A 19,289-nucleotide genomic window follows, 5' to 3' on the forward strand; every position below is an offset into this window, starting at 1 on the left:
ATAGTTTAGAAACTTCCACTGACACAGAATGCCGCCACAAATGCTCAAGGGGGCTAGATATTCGATGGAACCAATGCTGTCCTAATCACATGGTCTGCCTATTTGTTTTGGGGTTTCCTTTAAAGTGCTGAGGGTTGTTGTTGTTGTTGTTGACCAATAAACTCATAAATGGTTTGGGATCAGATGATCTGAAGGACCACCTGCACCCATATCAATCGGTCTCTAAGACAGACAAGCCCTAGAGACCACGTCATTTTGGTGGTCACCTCATACCACAGAGACTCTCTCCTGAACCATGCATTGTTTCAGTCATGCTTGCAAGCTGCCCTAAAAGATGGCACAGGAATGCCTTTAGTTAATAAATAAAGCAAGTCTGAGGTCATCACAAACGATGCCCTTCCTTTGCTCAGAAAACATCTTAGTCCTTCACCCTTGCTCTTTAATGGCTAGCCTAAGATTCCACTTTTCTTAACACACAAACACATGAAGAACAGAATCAGCTCCGTGGTTAATTACATAGGCACGCACAAGAATGTCACAGGCTTTTTGTGGTTGAATGCATTCTATTATATTGCATCCATGGCCTTGGATGCACAGGCTTGAGATGGGAGATTTCTTCTACTCGCCTCTTCAAAAAACCCACAAAAAACCTGTCCTTGAATTCATGGTGCTAGAATGTTGTGCTTTTGGTCTTTGCTCATAACCCCTAATCAAAGATGCAAAACCTCAAAAAAGGGTTAGGAGATATGGTAGAGATCGTGATAAAGCTGCTCTTTGATTTTTACCCTTACAGAAATACCAGTGTTTGTATTTCATGTTTCAAAAGCTACACAATTTGAGACTGACATGATATTTGATTTTCTGAGTGATTAGGAAGCACACACACACACACACACACACACCGCCCTACCTTTTTTTCATTCTTAAAAGAAGGAAATTGCTTTATTCTTGAGATATTTTGTTATCACTGTTGCCACAGTTCACAATGTGCTTTGAATTAAAGAACTACATTTAATTAGAAATCTACATAACAGCTTTGCTCTTTGAAAGTATGCAAAAGCTTTGAAGAAAAGGCTAATGCGCCTAAAAGGCAAATCAAAAGGCAGTGCAGGGCCAGGTTTATTTCGATGAGATTTCTGTGGTTGTGATGCATGTTTCTTAAGGACAGGAGATATTAAGAATAAATAAATAATAGTAATCTTTGAGGAAAATTTAATCTTGACACCAGCCATAGTAAAATCTAAGTTCAGCGCTTTTTTTGCTTTTTCTTTTTTGCAGATTCAACATCCACGTAAAACAAAGGGCTCACAGATTCTCATAGGCTGATGGTCCAAACCTGATGCCACCATCTCTACTTTTTACTAGCTGCTAAACCGGGGTGGGGAACCATAAGTCCAGGGTCCAAATGTAGCCCTCCAAGCCTCTACATCCAGCCCTGGCCACACCTCCTTCAAAGACCACACTGGTTCTCCACAAGCTACGCTCCCCACCTGAATTGTTCTGTACCCTCCCTGAGCGCTTTGCCTTGGCTGGGTTGTTTTCTCCAGCTGTGATAATGCCTCTTGCTTGGATGAAGGATGGAATGATGCATTTGCAAGACTTCTGACTTCCGAGTGGCTGAAATGTAGCCTACTTGAATGAATGGTAAGAGCCAGATCCACTGCTCCACTCACTTTTGCCCCCCCCCCAAGTTTGCCCACAGTAGAATGTGGTTCCCCTCCCAGGTGCCAATCTGTTTGTCCTCCTTCTACCACCATAAAGAAGAATGTGGATGTCAAGAGTGGAATTGGGGGGTTGGGTGCTAATGTTAAGGGAAGGCACTCAGACTCCCTTTGCAAAGGAAAATAGAAGCAGAGGAAGAAAGGATCAGCCTTAAATTCTGATTAGCTGCATGACTTTGCCATTCTGTGTCAGCTCAAAGGAGTGTTGCTTCTAATATATATATATATATATATATATATATATATATATATATATATATATATATATATATATATCACAGAGATTTGCACCTTTTCTCACCCTCTGGTCTAAACACATTTTGAAGCCCCAGGAGGCAGATTAACTACAGTCCCTTTCCCTCTCTGTCAGAGGAAACCCACTCTCTGCTATTGCTTTGGATCCATCTGGATTCACTCTTTTGAAGGGAGGACTAGATGTCAGTGGTAGGTAAAGGAGAAAAAGAAAAGGGCGATTGCTTTAAAAAATAAATTCTACATGAAAAAGATCCAGAAAACCTTCTGGCAATTCCGTACTGTGGAGCAGCTGTTTCCACCCCAGCATCTCAGGAAAGCCCACTGGTGCTGACCAGCTCCTGCTGAGGCCCAAGAGCCTCCAGAAAGGTTAGGGCCCTCTGTGTGTTTGTTTGCAGGGCAGGGGGCATAAGGCAGCTTCTGCTCCCCTGCCCACAAAAGTGAGCAAGTGAGTGGTGGTTGCAGCTGCCTCCCATCACTTATCATGCCACACCTTACTTCTAGAGGTGCGATGGAAAGGACTGGGGCTGCCCTGCTATTCAGATGAGAATGTAAGCTAGAGGAAGTAGCTGCTTCTGCCTCTGCCTTTTCCCTATAGGCAGTGCACTTGGGCCATGTGTCAATTTATCCATCAACAGAGCACCAAAAGAGAGTGAAGGTGTGGAAGCGAGCAGCAAGCCCTCACCTATGCTTTCTATCTTGGTGATACAGCAGTGCAGCTCTGAGGGCTGGGCTGGGCCCGACCCCTTTGCTGCACTGCCCACAGAGAGAGTACTGTACAGGCAAGCAGGACTGGTGCCTATTCCTGGGCAATTGGTCCCACAAGAGTGCAGCTGGATCAGGCAATGGGTCCACTCCATCCATTCAAAGCATATACAAGGCACCTTCAAAGCACGTGAATTCCAGCAAAGAATCCTGGGAACTGTAGGTTTCCCCCTTCACAGAGCTACAGTCTCACCATTCTTTGGAGGAATCATGTGCTGTTAATGTGCATTGAAAGTGAATTAAATATATGATGCCAGTCTGCCTCATTTATCTTTTTCTCCGTATGGCACAGTAGGGAGGCGCAGGTCCAATCCTGACTACTGCTACCTGCAAAACAAGCAGAATATCTGAGTGAAACGAGCTCTCCTTCCTGGTAAATCTCCTCTTTCCCTTTGGGTGCTGTGGGAGTGGATATGAGGCCGGTGTGGACACTCTAGAGAGAGGACAAGCAAATGGAACACAGCAGGAGCCTCGTCTGAGCACAGTATGGAGACTCAGGCCTTATGGCTGATGTACCTCCACAAGTGAAAACCCTACACACTCGCCTGGCTTCCTGGGCATGGGAACAGCAGGTGAGCCTGAGCAGCAGGCCCTGTTGCCATTATTGTGTACATGGCTAGGTTGAGGGCACTTGCCCCACAACACCAAACTCTGCAATTAGCCCTAGCTTCCTTGTTCGCCCTGTCTTTTGGTGAGGAGGATGGGTGTTCAAGGTCAGCTTGAGATGCTCTGCTGCCCAAGGCAGGGTAAGTGCCATGCGGTGGTTAGCGCATTGGGCCTCCCCATTTGGTTATGAAGCTCCCTGCTTGACCTGTGGCCAGTTACTTACCTCACAGGTTTGCTGTGAGGATCCCATATGGAGAGGGAGAACCATGAGCTCCTTGAGAGGAACGGTGGGATATCGATATCATCAACATCGTCGCACACCTCTGTCCATGGATACAGCCAGGATTTATGTGTGGAGGGGCAGGGCAAGGACACTCACCTGTCACCATCCTCTGTCTGGCTCTGTCTAGCAGAATTGGAATGAAATGTCTCCACAACAGTTGCTTTAAATTATTTTCTATTGACCCCAAGTGCTCAGAAAAATCTGCTAAAATCTTTCTGCAAGTTCTGCTTTTAGTTAAGTTTTTTAAAAAATTTATTTACTTGATTTGGAGGGTGGGGACAGCTGCCCCTCGGGCCTCTGTCCCCTGAAAAAGTAAATGCATATAGTACCCCAGGCTAGCCAAATAATTTCCCTGTCCCTGAAAGTATTTTATTAATTAAATTGATATACCACCTTTCATCCCACTGAGCAGCAATACAAATGCAAGGATGCCATGATAATAAACTAAGGAAGGCGCACTTCCCTGCCTTCTTCCCGAGACCTCGAATGGGCCGCCTGAGGCCTCCCTCTGGCTGGTCCCGGGAGCTCCCTTCCCGGTCTAGAGCCGTCTCCTTGGATCTCTTTCCTTCCGGATGGGCTCCCTAAAACGGATCCCGGGGTGGACTTGCACTGCAGCCGCCGCCCCTCGCATCCCGGGGACTCTCTCCTTGGATCTCTTTCCTCTCTCCATCGCCAATCGAGGCGCAGGAAGCGCGGCCGCCTCTTCTCTCCAAGCGAGCGAGCGAGTGAGCGAAGGCAAGGCGCGCGGCGCTCGCGATCGGCCGGGGAAACGGGGCTCTCCTCGCCGCTGAACCGCCGCGCTCGGGCGGGCGGCGCCGATTGGGCAGGGCGGGGCGGGGCCCGGCGCCGCAGGAGCACCCCCCTCGCCGCTCATTGGCTCTCGCGGCCTCTCGGCAGGCTCCGATTGGCGGGGAGGGAACCCCCTGTGTCGGCGTCCGCCCGAAGCTAAGCCGCTCGCCTAGGCGAAGCAAGTTCTCGAGCGGAGCCCGGGCACATGGTCGAGAAGAGGCGGCCAGGACTTCGCCGCTCCGGCGCCGGCCCGCTTGGATTAAAGGCTTCTGGCTCGGCGGCTGCGAGGCGAGAGAGACGCGCGGGGAAGGAAGCAGCGCGGAATAAGCAGGTAAGGCTGCATCGTGAGAGCAATTGCAGGGAAAGCGGTGGGTTAATTTCTCTCCACCTTCCCCTCCCACTTCGCATTTTCCTCCTTCGCAAGCCTTTCTCCCGAGTCCCGGGGCAAAGTCAGCTACCGCTCTGCGGCTAGACGGGCGGGCGAGGGGATCGCGTCCCGAAGTTTGCCTCGCCGATCGTGTCTCTCGCTGGCAGCAAAGACGCTGCCTGGGCAAAGAGGCTTCCCCGGGAGAAATGCTCGATTTCGCCGAGCTTGCAAAAGGCACCCGGAGCGGACTTCTTCCCCTCGCCCTCCCACCAGTCGATGCCATAGATAGCAAGCTATGATCGCGGGGAACAAACTCCCCATAAGGACCCTTAGAAAGAAAGCGGCTCGAGAATGGCTCAGGAGGTAGATCACGTAGGCAGCTGGGACGAAGCCAGCTACTCTTGCAAAAGGAAGCAAGGGAGGGGGCAGAGCTTCTCATCCCCCCTCCCCGCCGCCCCATGCAATTTGCTGGAGAGCTAAACTGCTACCACCTTGCGCTTGTCCTACTGCCTGCTGCTGGTACTGATGCTGTGGACTGGAAGGCTAGTGATGCAGGCAGATCTCCGCGCGTGCCTCTGCCGTCCCCATCCTTTGGAAGCCGGGTTGTTTCGCAGTTTTTGCAAAGGTGGAAGTGAGAGCGTGTTTTTAATTAGCATGCACTTAGTGAGGTTCCCTCTGCGGTGTGTGACTGGCTCCTGCTGACCTCCATCGTGTGCATGTGCGTGCGTGTACCCCCGATTCTTCCCCCCCTTTTTTTGTAAATTAGATTTGGCTTTTTGCCCTGCTTGCCTAGCTGATCAAACGTCCTGCTGATCGATAAAGTAAAATGGACATTTTGTCTAATGCTCAGGTCTTCCTTTTGTGATGTCAGGTGAGTCCCTGTTGCCTTCAGGATGACTTTTGTTAGGGATGGGTTTAAGGAAAGGGGGGGGGGGAGACTGTGCTCGGTGAAGCTTTTTTGATTCTGCAAACGGAATCGTTGATACTTTAATCCTTTTCAGTTGTTGGGAAGAATAGCCCTGTTTGATAGAAAGTGCTTGGAGTCAAAGCAGACTTGAAATGACACTCTTGACTTCATTGTTTCATCTAACAGGACGTATTGTCCTTTCTCTCCCCCTCCCTTCTTTCTTTTGGAAAATAAAAATATTTAGGCTTTGTTGGATATAATTATACCTTGCTAGGATGACACAAGCAGCCAACCACCATCAATTACAACCAAAAATCCCTCTTGGTAATGATATATAGGCTACTGTAGGCACCCCTGGCTATATTGTGCTAATTTTGATGGCAGATGAATTTATGTGTCCTTTCCATTTATGCCTTTTAGTGAAAGTCAGATATGTTCATCTTTTGCAAAAGACAACAACCTAGCTTTTCTGTTGACATTTGGATTCTGGGATTTTGTGTGAGTGCTAATATGTCAGGTAGCCAGATATCCTGACGGGTCAGTGGTAGGAAATGGTATTGAGGGGTCTGGTTGTTTTCTGGCAGTCAGAATATAAATTGTAAAGCTGCAGATACATAAATACCAGCAACGATTGATAATAACTGGCATGGCAGTACTCAGAGTGTTTAGCAAAAAAATAACTATAGGTTTCTTTAAAAGTATTTCCCTGCTGTGCTGCCATGATTTACCTTTCAAATCTGTGACTGAAGATGAGCTTTGTCTTCAGTTCAAAACCTCCCAAGTCTAACTTTTAAAGCAGCACAAGGTGTGAGTACCTGAGGGAGTACAATGTGTATGGCCTGTGCTGTTCATAAAGAGTAGCAACATTTCAAATAAGTAAATAAAATCAGCTGGCAGAAATGGAGCTTAATTGATCAATGTTTTGCTTGGCATTAAAATAAGCTGATAAAGGTTTCCTATGAACAGAAAATACTTGAGATTAGACACAGAAGCAGGACTTAGAGATGGATGGATGATGATCTGAACTAGTAAGGATATTCCTATGCGAATACCAAAAGTTTTCAGGTTTTGCTAGAGCTACACATGGAAGGCTTAAGCTGGTTAAGATAAGGGGGTGAGGGACACAGCACCATCCAGTGTTTAATAGTGATCATCTTTCTGAAAAAACTTTTAAGGTCTTCAGGGTTAATTGGAGGACATTGTACCTTTAAAAAGTGAAAGATTATAACTAATTAAGTACCGCTTATAGTTCAGGGGGATGGTGTTAACAACGACACTCTTTAAGTCTCCCTGTGCTGATAGAACCACAGTGCTCTGCTTTCCTTGTGTGTAAGAGAGTAACTGCAGAGCATCTGTAGAACTGCAAGACATCCTAGAGTATGGCCATTTTTGCCTAAGACGTATGGTCCTCATTTTGACGTCGTGTTTTCAATGCCTTAAACCTGCAGCCTAGGTCTTTGGTGCATGCATGTGTTTAACCTTTAGAAAAGTCAGTCGCTGGGCTGGGCATATCTGCTATTCCTATAGAAAACCATGTTTATTTCATCCTGAGTCAACATCTTTAGAGTGAAGAAGATTTTTTTTTATCACAAAGTGTTCAAAAATGTAAGTAGTTAATGGAAGTTGCTTATTTTCAACTTTTAAGTGATCTGGAGTTGAGAAACTCTTAGCACAGCCTGGGATGAAGTAAGATTCCATTGTCTATCTCACAACCAGATATTGCAGTAACATTTTCTTCTCAACTGTCTTCTTTAGCTGATGAGGTACCATTTGTTCATGTGTGCTTTCTCGCTAGACTTATCTTCTGCTTTCTCATGACAGTAAGGCATCAGATGAGCCTTGCTGAGAAGGGGTGCATAAAGATAGGTGGTGTGAATGTGGAGCTATAAGCAGCAATACAGGAGTGCCTCCTCTGGGAACATAGTGGCTTTGCAGGGAGGGAGCTGCTACAAAGTAATCCTTCTGTATATGGAGATGTCTTAATCTTGACAAGGAAATGAAAACAAAGGCAGAGTTGAGTGCTGGATTTGATTCCTGCACCTCTGCTTTAGCTATAGAAATAGCATAGAAAAACAGTCTGTCCTCTCTTTTCCCAAATGGACGTTTGGGGGATTTCTTGAAATTTTGTTCTCAATGGAAGACAAATGGAAGCAAGATAGAAGAGCTCAAACTCTCTCTGTGTGTGTGTGTGTGTGTTGAGGCAGGCAGGGGAAGCAGCACTTTAGTAGGCTATCATTGGATAAAGTGCTCCAAATGATGGAATGGCTTTTTCTTTTTCACCTTTGAAATGATTTTCCCCTCCACTTATCTTCAGAATAAGAAAGAAAGAGAATTAGGGGCATTTGACTGGAATAATGTGCTCATTTTAATATCATAGGCTCATTTGAGAAAACCTTAGGAAAATGGGTTGGGTTACTCAACTTCATGTTGTAAAATTTAAACACACATCTTAAAAAGTTGAAAAAACTTTGTGCACTTTAGTCCTGTTTCTTGAGCGTTGTGTAAAGAATCATTATCACTTTTTTGTGTATATAGTCCTTACAGAAAACTGTGTCATACCCAGAAATATGCCTTTTCTTTGTTTTGCAAACTTGTCAAGTCCTTTCTTGTGAGTTTGAAGAACCGGGACTTAGTTCGATGTAGCAGGGCCGTATATTTGGACTAGTTCATGCTCCTTGGATGTAGATACCAGGAAGCATGCCATATATGTTTTCACTCCTTTGTGACTATTTAGCCAAGTTTAATAGTTAATACAGGGAACTGAATGCATATAATCAAGCCAGTTTTAGCTTCAGAGAACTGTCTTCTTCAGGGAACCCTCCTATACTTCTCCCAATAAGACAGCTTCTGTCTTTGAGAACATCTGGGTCAGCAGTTGTAATATGGATCACAATCTACCGTAGTTATAATTGTGGTGTATGCTAGATTCCACTCCCTCCACACCTGTTTAGGGTCCATGAAGCAAAGGTGCATTGAACATGCCTGAAAAATTGAACATTTATCTTTTAAGGTTGGAGAGGGGTGTGCAGTTATGCTTGAAAGCCCACAGGAGGCGGACTTAGATGTTGTACCAAAAGCAATTTGGTTTTCCCTGTGGGTTTGTGAAAGAGAATGACAAATTGTAAATGCTGTAGCTATAGCTGATCAGCTATCATGGGGCAGACCTGCTGCTTCCACAAGTATTCAAGGGGTCGTAGTTCAGACTTTGGGGATAGCAGTCAATGGTGGAATTATCACAACACACAGAGCGTTACTTGATTGAAAGACTGAGGAGTAGTGTGAAGATGAAGGGATAGATCTTGCACTGTTGACCTAGATGGGGTATAATTTTCCAGTTGCCATTGTCTGCACTCCATATCAGGGTTGTTTCCAAGGAAAGTAAGAATCAGGGTTAACAACTGGGCGGTGCGATAATGCTGAGAAGCCAAAGCCATTAAGAAAATGGGAAATAGATGTGAAAGAAGCATTGAGGGCATTAAAAGGCTGCACATGACCTTGCAATGGAGAACTCTTGCCCTGTGGATGACATGGATAAGATATGGAAAGTTCTTAGAGCAAGCTGCCTTTCTATGGGTCTGTAAATTATAACAGGAGGTCAGGAATAGAGGAGAAAAATACTGATGGGGCAAAGCCTCAAGCAGAAGATCAGTCTTCCCCCAAAATGGCAGATTGAGAGTTGGGGTGAAGTGGGCTTTGGGATGTAAATGGAAAGGATGGATTTGTGCCTAAAGGTCAGGTAAGGGAAGGAAAAGAACATGCCACTTCACAAAAGTTTAATTGCTATATAAGTTAATAAACACTGTTAAGATCACTCATTCATGACATCTCAGCTAACTGGATCAGAATTGCAATTATTGTTATCATGGTGCTGATCGTACTTGTAGTCAAATATAATAATTAGTATTTTTAGAGGTGAGAAAAATCTTATGCATCCTATCTAAATCTGTGGCCGCGCGCTATAGTTAACTGTTTATAATGACTGCACATATATGAACACTGTGAAGCACAGCTCAATGCTAAAGGCAGTTTCTTGGAAGTAAGTCCTTGTAACTTTCATGTAACTGTGTTTGCAGTATGGGAATTATGTTCCATATATAATGGTTGGAACCTTAAAAATCCGTTTACTTGGAAATAGGTTTCATAGAGTCAGTGGGGCTTTTTTCCAAGCAAATGTACTTGAGATCAGGTGCAAAAAAAATTAAGTGAAACTTTATTTGCCACTATATTTTAGAATACAATTTCTTTTCTAATGGGACACTTAAGGTTACATGCAGGTAGCAAGAACTGTTAATTAAAAAACAACCTCAACAGTTTTATAGGCTAGTGAACTAAATATGTGTGTTAAAACATATTGGAGTGGATTTTTAGTAGTCATTCATTACTAATATTTTTTTAAAAACCCTTTCTGTAAAATATACATGATTACAGTATTCTATCCCAATATAAAACCAAGAACCAGAGAATATGCTTCTCTGTGTTTTTGTATAGAGATTATTGAATTAAAATGCTGAGTTCTTTCACAGTATATGGGCTGCAGTGATAAAAAATGAAAATATTTCAAATTAGAGTTAAAAATAGAGTTGTTAATAGAACTTGAGGTTTTTTTTTAAAAAAAAACCTTTTGAACTGTTTGATCTTCAGTTATAATTAGATGTTTAACATATACGCTAATTGCAACTGCAAATAATTTTTCCTCCAGCTCTTTTTGCCCGTTCATCAATTGTGCATTCCGAAGACATTCAAGGTTGAGACAAGTGCATTTTAAAACAAAATCTTTGAGTCACTTTCTCCTTCACTTAGTACTTTACTCCTTGAAGCAGAGATGACACAAATGACACCTAAATCGTAGGAGGAAGGTGCAGTCTCTTTATTGCTTTCAGTGGTAGTAATATTAGTTGCTGAAGCTGACAAACACAAGCCTTGAATGTATGCCTTGGCAGTTAAAAGGCCTTTCAGTAATATGAAAGCTGTGATGATATTTAACGACTTTGTACAGTAAATGATCCTGAAACGATGCTTATTCCGACACATACATATAGCTCAGTAATGTGTATTTGTGTGTTTATAGCTTTAGTACATACTTCTATATGAAACAGGGGATAAAGTATATTTAATAAATAATTAACTGTTCTGCAAGAATGGAAGGATATTATAAACTTGATATTGCTTTCCCATTTTTTTTTTAGAAGTTTACTACACCGCAGTGTTAAACAGACTGGAAAGGCAAAGAAATAAAAGTAAAGAATTTGTGCAGATAAAATAACAGCCATTAAGACGAAAGCAAGTAAACTATCCAGTTGGAAAAATGTGTTGCCACTTAACTGAACAAAAATAATTAGAACAATGAAACATCCTGCTCAACCCATTTGAAAATGGGTAAATAATGAGGGCTTCCTGCAAACGATGCCAGTGTTTTGTAGGCCAGGGTTAGTCACTTGTTTACTTACTTCAGGTATTCCCCCCCAAAAAAGTCACTCCCTGTGGATCTGACACCAGAACTGCATAGATGCCCCCTTCCCAAGACTGCATCTGGCTCAAGATTCTGGTGGTTTTGTATAACTCTTCTTTCAGATATTTAGCATTGTGCTAAGGGGAGTTATTGATGATCTCTGTTACCATTAAAAGGTATGCAAGGTTTCTTACTATGCCATGGTGATAGTATATATGTAATGTGTACACACCATATATTTAAAGCACGTCTAAAACACATGACTCCCCCCCCCCCGGATCCTGGGAACCAGCACCCTTAAACTACAGTCAGTGTTCAAAATTAGCCAGTCACCAGACGCATTTTGCAAATAACACGGGTCCAATTGCAACCACGTGGCGATCTCTAGATGCAAGCTTGACGAATGGGGAAAACAAAGTGTCACTTTGAGAAGGACCTGGAATATTTTCATTGAAACTTGAATTTGTTTTATTCCGGATTGTTTTATTTGATGTTTTCATGTGTTGTAAACCACTTTGAAATTCATTCTTTAAAACATAAAGCGCTGTAGAAATGAAAATAACAGCAGCAGCAACAACAATAAAGTCCACTGCAAAACAACAAACAAAAACAGCACTCAGACTTTCCATGGTGGCGACCGTAACCCAGGTTTGAGGCGTCATTTGGTAATTAGATTGTATATGAGTTTCTAACACTGACTAGAGTTTCCAGGACTCTTTGGGAGTTTCAATATGTGGTTTAAATATATAGTGTTTATGCAGCCATGATAATAAACCCAGGGCTGCCAGCCAAAACGTTGCAATATTTGTCCCCATGTCCTTTGCAATATATAGTTCAATTTACATCAGAGCCTGATTTCTTTACACTGCATGTTCCCCGCCAGCCACCGCCAGTAAAGTGAAGCGGTGCTAATGCTTAGCAAAATTATGTCAGGATATGATGTAACTGGAAAACACATGCGATGGAGGGGGAAGCAACAACACGAGACTGCCATTTCCTTCAGCAGCCCTTTGTTTCTGATAGCTCCACAGTGGTGGCTGTGGGTAAGCTCTTGACTGTTTGCTGCTTATGGCTGTGCCTTTGGATTATAGTGGCTCTCCACATGGCAATTTTCACGCTCTTCTTCAGGTTTAGAGGAAAGGATAGCAGCTTTTTTTTTTTGTCACAATAAAGGTTACGGCAATCCTGGAGTATAAATGTTTCCTGGGAGCAAGACATTTCAAAGTGCTTTGAAAAGAGGCCCTAACATATTGCAAATGTTTTACTGACATTTCTTATGAAAATTGAGCTGGTATTTTTATCCCTGTTAAATAACAATCTGTTGCCTCTCTGAAGGAAGCTGACAGTTTATCAATATCAGATGGCTACTACAACTAAGCTGGATCTGTGTGGTTAGAACGGTAATGGAAGGATGCAGAAACAGGCACTGTTCAGCCGTTAAACCACGTCAAGGTTAGGGAAACTAAATCATAGTTTGGTAGGATGTCTGGACAAACCATGGCTTCTATCAGCCAGCAAACCAAACATGACTTGAAATAGATTTGCAAAAGCATCTTGAGGCCCATCAGAAAAAACACGGGGTAGAAATAAGTATAATAAAAACAACAACATGGTTTGTATATTGTGTTTACTATGGTTTGTTATTGTACCTGAATTGACAAACTATAATTGCAACTATAGTTGTGGCTGTGGGGCAAGGTACCTTATAGAAACAGAAGCACTGAGCAAATGGAAAACAAAAGGCGGAAGTCATAAAAGCAGAGAAGCAACTGTAAATCAAAAATCACAATTTCCCTGTATGCTTGGACGCTTTACCATAGCTTAATAACCTTTATTAATGCAGTCCACAGTTTGCTATGATGTCTGAATCGAGTCACACTCATTCTTGCACTTTTTAAAGCCATCTCAGTGTATCCCCATGAATTTAGTTGGAAAGAAACGAAGTGACATCTCTTTTGTGTTGAATTGTTAAATCTTATTTAAAGCTGTGGTTTAATTAGAAAGTCCAGGTTGATTTCATCATTCTGTTTAAAAGATAGACACTGCAAGTGAAAGGCCAGACTATTGGCAATCCATGATAGGCTTAACAACTGCCAACTTGCCTCTCTGTTGCTGAATAATTGCCTGAGGTGTTTAGAAGTGGGGTGGCGGGGGGGGGGAGGGGAGGGCAGAGAGGGATCCAACATGACTCATCATTGGTGATTGTGATGTTAGTTGTTTCTCAGCTTCAAGTTGCCAACAATCGCTGCAGTTATCATATCAGTAATATAACTTTTGATATCATTTTCATGTTGATCTCCATAACTGGTATATGTATATGTATAACCATTCACACATTTGTGCTGACTGATTGGCTGATGGCGGTTTAATATTTAGGTGATTCAGTAGAAGCAAAATCTTCTCCCAGCATTTCTTCCTGCCCAACCTGGTATTTTAAGGTTATTGGGATCATTAATCAAATATATTCTCTCTCTCTCTGCCTTACAGAATGAAGCACTGATGTTTTAAGTAGGAAGACTTATAAATTGCTACTGCTTAGTTAGCATACACAGTCGGGTTGTGGTTTATCACACCAGCCTCTTAAGCAGAGATCTTCTGCTACAAGGAAGTACTATAAAAAGGCATTAAATGGATTCTGTAATCAGAAGTGCTTTTATTTGTATTATGGTTCTGGTGTACCTTTTGAAGAGTATTGCAAAGGAGCATCACAGCTGAAAGAACTGAAAGATTGTGGATGCCACCCTGGGCAATTCCATTGTTGGGAAGCAAATGCTTCACCTGTTTCTGGGGCAACCATACCTGCTTCCTGTGTGACTTCCACAGCTAGAGGAGCAGAACTGGTCCCTGCCCCTAAGACATCCAAACGTGCTAAAATTAAATCAACAGCACCCTGGTTAGGCTTTTGCTTTTTGATACTTTCTGGGCCTGGTCTGGCTTGCCAACTACCACTTACTATTTAAGGCAGGAATAGACAACCTGTTGTCCTCTTAACATTGTTGGACTGCAGTTCTCATCATCCCTAACTGTTGCTTGCTGGGACTGATGGGAATTGGAGTTAAACAGCATCTGGAGAGCATTACTTTGGCTACCTCACTTTGGCGGCCCCGCCAAAAACAAGCAAGCAAGCAAACAAAACCCTACAATATAATCATTCCACTTGAGAGAAGTTCTAAACATTCAACTTGCCACATAGCATAACAATGCTATAAAAGGAAATAGGAAAATAAAGAGATCATTGAAAGGAATATGATACCTGCTTTGAGTTAGGTTTGAGAAGCATATGCAGAGAGAGGGGGCACATTTGATAAGACAAATGGTTGCTTAGGTTACCATGTCCCATCCACCTGAAGCCACCATATTGCATTACAGCCTATTTGCATATTACAGACATATCGCAAACATTGCACAAAGGAGGCATGTGTTGGTTGACTAATTGGTACTAAAGTTGATGGAGCTGTTCCAAGAAAAAGCAAGAGCTTCATTTCTGTATTATATTTTCATGCCACCCTTTCACTAAGTGGTTCACAGTGTTGTATGTATCACCCCAAATCCACCTCCATTTTATTTTATCAACAGTCCAGGGTAGTAATATAGGCTGTGATATAATGACAGTCTCAAGGTTGCCCTGTGCTTTGTATGTTACTTCAACCAAGGTCCAACATTGTACTGTGTTCTTTAAGAATACAGCACAATGGCAACTAACCACATACTTTATTTTAAATTTTAAATATGTTTACTCAGATGTCAGCTCCAGTCCACTGAAATAGATTTCCTTGTGATAATGTTTATGTTTACAGCTCTTGTTGTAAAACAATAGGATTAGCACCCTGATGCTAAATATTAGTGGCAGAGCATCTGTCTGTGACATTGGTATAACATTACTGTAACATTGCAGGAGCAGCATGTGCTTAGAAATACTTGAGAGGGTGTCACTACCAATGTGTCCAGCCTAGAAAGTATATGTCTCTGGGATGAAATACTCTTGCCTGATGGCAGAGGATTGCAGGCCAAAGAGTCAACTACCCACCCAAGTTTACCTTCTTCCAAGTCTCATACTGCAGGTGTTGGTTTTGACCATTAAAGCTCTAAATGGCTTTGGACCAGGATATCTTAGAAACTGCAGATATCCTGCCATATGAACCTACCTATCATGTTCATGCCTCTTCAGAGGCCCTTCTTCATTTCACCTGCAAAGTGTTAGCTAGAACTGCCAAGGGCAGTGGAGGCCATTCCTAAATTCAGGACATATTCCTGACAGGCTCTCTGCTAGTAAAAAGAAATACTCTCAGTCTTTCTCTTTCTCAAACATAGATACACTTAGCCATTGCTCAATAACAGTAATCAAAGGAAAAAGCACACAGAATGCCAAAATATTGCATCTCGCTTCCTTTTGATGGGCGAAATGTAAAGTATAAGTTGTAGCAAATGAAAGCTGAAAGAAATGTAATTTACCAAGAAATAATTCTGACAACAGTTCTTTTCTGTTTTTCCTTTATAGGTGCCTCTTACACCATTTCTCTTGTGAAGGCTATTCAGTAGTGGAGACCTTTTTTAATCGAACACTCCACAAATTATTATCTCTGGACTCCCAGCTGACATCCTGCTGGAGGCTACAGCTACTAAGCCAACTGGAACTGTGCCCACTCTCTCTTGTCAAGGTTTTTTATTTTTTATTTTCCTCACACAGGGAGAAGAAGAAAAAATGAAGTTTGGCAAGGTGGAGTTCTGCCATTTTTTGCAGATAATAGCGCTTTTCCTCTGTCTTTCTGGGATGAGTCAAACAGAACTCCCTAGATCCAGGTCAAAGCCCTATTTCCAATCTGGGAGATCACGAACCAAACGCAGCTGGGTGTGGAATCAGTTCTTCGTGCTGGAGGAATACATGGGAAATGATCCCCTCTATGTAGGAAAGGTAGGAGATTTGATCAAATGTCCTATGGCAGAGATACTTGTCTGTCAGAAGCCACTAAAACTGTGATCATGAATTATTGTAGAGTAAGTTGTGGTAAAGAGACATCTACTTGGAAGTAAGATTCATTTATTTCAGAAGACTTGGACCTTATGCTACAAACCCCTCAAGTGTGATTCTTGTTTGTTGCTACCTTTCCATTTTCCCTCACACTGGTAGACATGTGTAAAGTCTTCAGCCCCATAGGTAGCTCTGGCACTACAGTTAGTATCCATGACAGTGACACTGAACCTTTTGTGAAATATCCTCGGCCCCTTGGCCAGTGGGATCAGGAAAGCAATTGCAAGGGTTTGTGGGCCTTAATGGAAAATAAACGTGTTTGGCTTGAGCAGAAACTGTCTCAAAAGGTCTTATGTTTCCCAAAGTGCCACGTTCAAAGCCTGACTTGGAAGATAAAATTACATTTGCTTGGTTACCTCTGGGGTTCTATACTAATCTGCCTCTAAGCTTTCTGAAACCTCCCCTTGGGAGGAATCGAACCATAGTTAAACTGTGGAATTCACTTCCAGACGATGTGGTGATGACCACCAATTTAAAGGGGGATGTACAGTGCAATCATATACAGAGGTGTCACTGAATTAATGTTGAATTAAGGATCCCAGTCTTAAACAATGTAATATGAAAGAATCAGAGAGGAAAGACATCAGAAGTTAGATTTCTTAGTACATAAATATATAGATTCAGTTTTGCAATAAGAATTCTTTATTTCCAGAAATGAGGCTGTTTGCAGGAGGTTACTTATATTAATGGAGGATAGAGTTACTAGACACAATGGTTGTATAATTCCTCCAGGATAAGAAGCAGTACTAGTGGTTAGGGAAGAATAATAAGGCAGACCCTTCTTATGGGCTTCCCAGATCCATCTAGCTAGCTCCTGAGGGAGCCAGGATACTGGACTAAATAGGCAGGCTTCTTCTTATGTTCTTATATTTAGGGAATAACAGATTGTTTAAATGGCTGTTTTACAGCTATTAGATTTTCGAGCATTTGCCTTTTCTTATGGAATTGACCTTTTTGGATAGCACTTTAAGGAGCATCACTGGATAAAGTAATAGATGCAAAGACCAGAGTTGCATCCTCATGTCTTTCCCCCATGCTGTGCAATTGAATAACATCATTTAATTTGTTTGCTTTGAACTGAATATTGGTAAGAATTCTTCTGAGGAAATGAGCTTGGTATTTCAGTAGCTTCCAGTTAATTGCTTCACGTCACATTTGCACAGCACCACTTTCTTCCCACCCCCATGGATCTGTGATGTTGTCCACAAACCTCTTGCTATTTCTGGGATACTTATTCCATTTCCACAGTTCACACATTACCTGAGGATCCATTTAGTTCTCCCTTACCAAACCTTAACATAAGAAAGCTTTCTCCAATGTTCAGCCCTCCAGATGTTGAACTCCCATCATCCTTGACCACTGGCCATGTTGGCTAGTGCAGGTGGGTCTTGGAGTCCATCAGCATTTGAGGGGGCACCATGTTGGCGAAGGCAAACGTAATGCATGAGCTGAGCTCTCCATGAATGCACACACACGACTTCTTGGCAGCCTTAGTTGTTCCTGCAATCACAGCAGCTAAAAAAAAAAAAAAAGGTGGAACTGTGGCAGGTATACTGCATTATGAACCAGCTTTTAGCTTGAGTAGGGAATGAAGCATTTAATTGCTGAGCTCATTTGGCTGATTGCACGTACATTGGCAATATTTAGGAAGGGGTAGGTGACTTGGAAGCAGACGAGCTGCAAATGTTTGTTGTTATTGTAGAGTATGCTGGGTGAAAATGGATTACTTTGTGCTTTTTTGTTTTTCAGTGGGGATTGTTTGGCATACAAATAATAGCGAATGGCACTCTCGGATTCTGTGCATGTGTGTCTGAAGCTGAAGGAGAAATATCACACACTGTTATATTATTTGAGAAATACTGTAATTAAAGTCTGTATGGAAATCCATGTACACAGGCAGGCAGAGCTAAAGATGTGCATGCAACCATATTATGGGAATTTCCATATTTTGTTTGACTGCTTAACCATGCAACCCTAATGTTCTTTAATTTATTTGCTTTGGACAGAATACTGATAAGAATTCTCCTGAAGCAATGAGCTCGGCATTTCAATAGCTCCCAGTTTCATCCAGAATTTATAAAGTAAAACTTGGAACCTAAAACAGACAGATTACCTTCTTACCTGCCTCCCTTTGAATCCAAAGTTCCCATATTTAGATCAGTGGCAGGGTAATAAGTCAGTTCACAATGGTGTGATGTGCCCAAGCTGCAAATATCATATTTACTTCCAGATCTGGATTATATAGTTATCATATGCTTGGGTAGCTCTGTCCGTCATGGGTATGAGCCCAATGTTGGGCAAAATATTCTGGCATCATAGGAGGTTGGCTAGAGGAGCCTTGTGGTCCCTTTCAACCCTACAGTTCTATCATTATATAATCTGTTAGTAAATATAAGTCCAGAATGCTGGGCTTGGTCCACATAGAAAGGCCATTCTTATGTTCAGCACCTTGCTTAGCAAAGTTTTAATAGTGGTGAAGGACGTAGAATAATCTCTGCACATTGATTATGCTTATGCTAACTTCAGCTGCCTAAACTGGTTTTTGGAGTCCAGCAACTGTGAAATCCTATCTTTGCACATAGGGTAGTTCCAGATACCTAGGATTTTGTTAGTTCTCCCTCTTGATCAAAATGTACTGTTCCATCCAAAGCATCATCATAACGAAACACATGTGGCAAGCACTGTTTCTCTTTACTTTGGTTTTAAGCATCTTTTCTTCCCAAGGTAACCAGCGCCAGGCAGAGTTCTCATCAAGACAGCAGTTCAGATACTTATTCCCCCCGCTGCCCCTGCCACACCTTTCACAGCTCTAAAGTGCTTCCAGGCCTCTGACAATACGCTGTGCTCTAGGCCATCACTTTCTCCGTAAGGCTTATGCTGTGCCTTTTCCAAAGACTTTGATTGTGATTGAATATACTATCCCTGATTTGCTGTCATATCTTTGTTCTGTAGTCCTTTAGTGACAGACTGACAAAAGACAGTGGGGAAGGAATAGGAGAGATATGGAGATGAAGTTTGGATAGCATGTGTGTGCATGTGTATAGACTCCCCCCACCCCCCTGCAAATCTATATTTATTTGATCAAGAGAAATTGATAAAAATAGCATTTAAAATGACTGAT

General features: G+C 42.5%; 1 protein-coding gene across 4 annotated transcripts in view; it reads left to right on the forward strand.

The window, feature by feature from the left end:
• Positions 1 to 4,567: 4,567 nt before the first annotated feature.
• CDH7 (cadherin 7) overlaps positions 4,568 to 19,289 on the forward strand; it is a 110,439-nt gene continuing 95,717 nt past the window's right edge. The window contains exons 1-2 of one of the 4 annotated variants that reach the window (XM_081919318.1): positions 4,568 to 4,747; positions 15,827 to 16,051. In XM_081919318.1, coding sequence (XP_081775444.1) covers positions 4,622 to 4,747; positions 15,827 to 16,051 — 351 coding nt within the window. In that variant the 5' untranslated portion in view covers positions 4,568 to 4,621. Of the gene's footprint in view, positions 4,748 to 4,868; positions 5,409 to 5,562; positions 5,655 to 15,637; positions 16,052 to 19,289 lie in introns of those variants that run through there. The other 3 variants (XM_081919319.1, XM_081919321.1, XM_081919320.1) reach the window with 3 other exon arrangements.

Source organism: Podarcis melisellensis, assembly GCF_964234715.1.
Source record: "Podarcis melisellensis genome assembly, chromosome: 7".
Classification (NCBI taxonomy): Eukaryota; Metazoa; Chordata; class Lepidosauria; order Squamata; family Lacertidae; genus Podarcis; species Podarcis melisellensis.